General features: G+C 41.4%; 1 protein-coding gene across 1 annotated transcript in view; it reads right to left on the bottom strand.

Moving 5' to 3' along the window:
* The window catches only part of MRPS35 (mitochondrial ribosomal protein S35), a 39,382-nt gene continuing 37,187 nt past the window's right edge, over nucleotides 1-2,195 (bottom strand). The window contains 1 exon segment of the mRNA XM_013003971.2: nucleotides 1-274. Within this exon segment, the coding sequence (XP_012859425.1) occupies nucleotides 5-274 (270 nt within the window). The 3' untranslated portion in view covers nucleotides 1-4.

The raw sequence follows: 2,195 nt of genomic DNA, 5'->3' as shown, positions 1-2,195 counted from the left end.
AACTTCAGGCCAAATTCAATAGTCTCTTCACTGATTCCTTGTACTGAGAAATGGCATTTTCAGATTCCCCCTCATTCTTGAGACTGACAACAGCCTTTTTGTAATCTTCAACTTCTTGACTCCCAAGGAGCGCTTCTTTGTTCACCTCCGTGCTCCTCTCGGCAGCTTTGATTTGGATTAGAGTTTCCAGGACATTTCTTTCTGAGGGGCTGTTTTCCCATATGTACTCCTCCATGTCTGCTTCAGTCTTACTTTTCTCCCACTCTTCAGTTTTCTGAAAGAAAAACAAATCCTGAATTATGAAAAATAGCATAAAAAAACCCAAAGGTGTTTCTGGTTTTGTTTTTTCAAATGATTTTGGTAGTGAGGGTAGTAGGGAAAAATGTACAGAGTTGGCTGGCCCTCGGTAAGCGATTTGAATTTGCACTTCTTTTCCTTGTTCAGCACTGGCATCCACCTGGCCCACCGCTGCAGGGCTGTATCCTCTATGACGCTCGCACTGGGGGGTCAAGGTCCATCACATAATTTACGCTTTATCAACCTTTAAAGTATCACTGTCCCCAGAGAGAGAGAAAATTCATTTCTTATAGCTACTAATTCCCTAATCTTAATTCATCAACATTTTGAGTTTTTGAGACTGAAAATAATGAGAGTGAGGGGTAAATGCATATTTGTTATGTGTCTGTGGAGATGTCAGAGAAGACTACTGTAATAAAATCACAGTATTATTTAATGCATGTATAGTAAGTTATTTTTAGTCATGACATCAGATTTTCGGAAATTATTTTGTTGTAATCTTTATTTCTTATTCCCATATAGAATAATAATAATTTTCTATTTGCTACTACTTGTGTTTTGTTACAATACGGCCATCATGTTATTCTAAAGAACACTATTTTTTGAGATTAATGTAATTCAGATTTATGATGTAAATGATTATGTAACAGTCTTTGAAAAGTGAAGCAACACTGCTAATAAGTAATTTGCTCTGGTTCACAGAAGTGTGGAATACCAACCATATTACTTTCAAATTAACACATAACAAGGTAGTAAGCTACAGGCCCACAATAGTCATCCTCCATTCTGAGTAACAACTTGCACAGTGGTAGATCCCTAAGCTGTAAGCTAGAAGTACTACAAGAGTGGTAGGTGTGTAAAGCTGTTAGAAATCATACTCTTCCTCAGGGAAGTCCACTGGAAGGAGAGTTCAACTTGGCTCCGAAAGCCACAGCCCCTTTGAGCAAAGTGAGCACCCAGGAGGCAGACACTGCCCCCATCACGCCGCCCACAACCCCTGCAAGAGCCAAGGAAAACCGACACGTCAGGCCACACACCAACACTTGTATGCCACGGACAAGGACGAACCCCCTTCCCACCCTCCCTGGCCACTGGGGATTCCACGGAGCTGGCAAGCCCCTCATCGACTCCTGAGACCCAAAGGAAGAGGACCTCCAGCCCAAAGAAACCCCTAAGACACTCAAGTCCTTAACATGGAGTCTGCTTTCCTGCACAAGAGAGCCATAGGAGACACGGGGAAGTGCAAGAAAGGAACGAATACATCTTAAAAAAACAGACACACAATCCACAAATAAATATACCACAGGTTCCATCTACTCTTGGAACTATTTAAAGTGCTGCAAGACAATAGTCATAATTCTAACTTGCAAGTGAAAGCTACTTAATGTACAAAACCTACAAAGTATATTATAAAAGAATATAGCAGAAGACAAGTGATTAAGGAGATGCTTCATAGCTGGAAGACAAGTAATTAAGAGACTTACCAACTTTTGAAATACTACATTTCCCCCAGATTTATGCAGATTTTCTTAACTGAAGTAAATGCCTGACTAACGCAGTCTCTCCTGTGGAATTTGTATCCAAAGATAAAATTTAGTTTCAGTTAAGTTCCCCACCCCCACTTTCCTGGGTGGCTATTCTCATCAGTTCTAAAATAGTCAAGGTCACACTTGTTACCCCAAAGAAGGAAGCAGCTGGTTAACAGAGCCCAGACACTAACCAGGGAGGCCTAACCATGCCCTACTTCCTGCTTTTGCCTATTGTAGAGAGCCAGCACCATCCCGGTCCTTCTATCTTTTCTGCTTAAGCGATATTTATGAGTCAGCTGCTCTAACTGGCCAGAGAGGGCTCAATTATTACAGGATGCGCAGGAAAAAGGTTGGAGATGGCCGACGTTA

The sequence above is a fragment of the Echinops telfairi genome, unplaced genomic scaffold (assembly GCF_000313985.2).
Source record: "Echinops telfairi isolate 266 unplaced genomic scaffold, ASM31398v2 ScPeMD7_21;HRSCAF=78, whole genome shotgun sequence".
Taxonomy (NCBI): Eukaryota; Metazoa; Chordata; class Mammalia; order Afrosoricida; family Tenrecidae; genus Echinops; species Echinops telfairi.
Note: the sequence above shows the minus strand (reverse complement) of the source record. Positions and strands in the feature narration are given on the sequence as shown.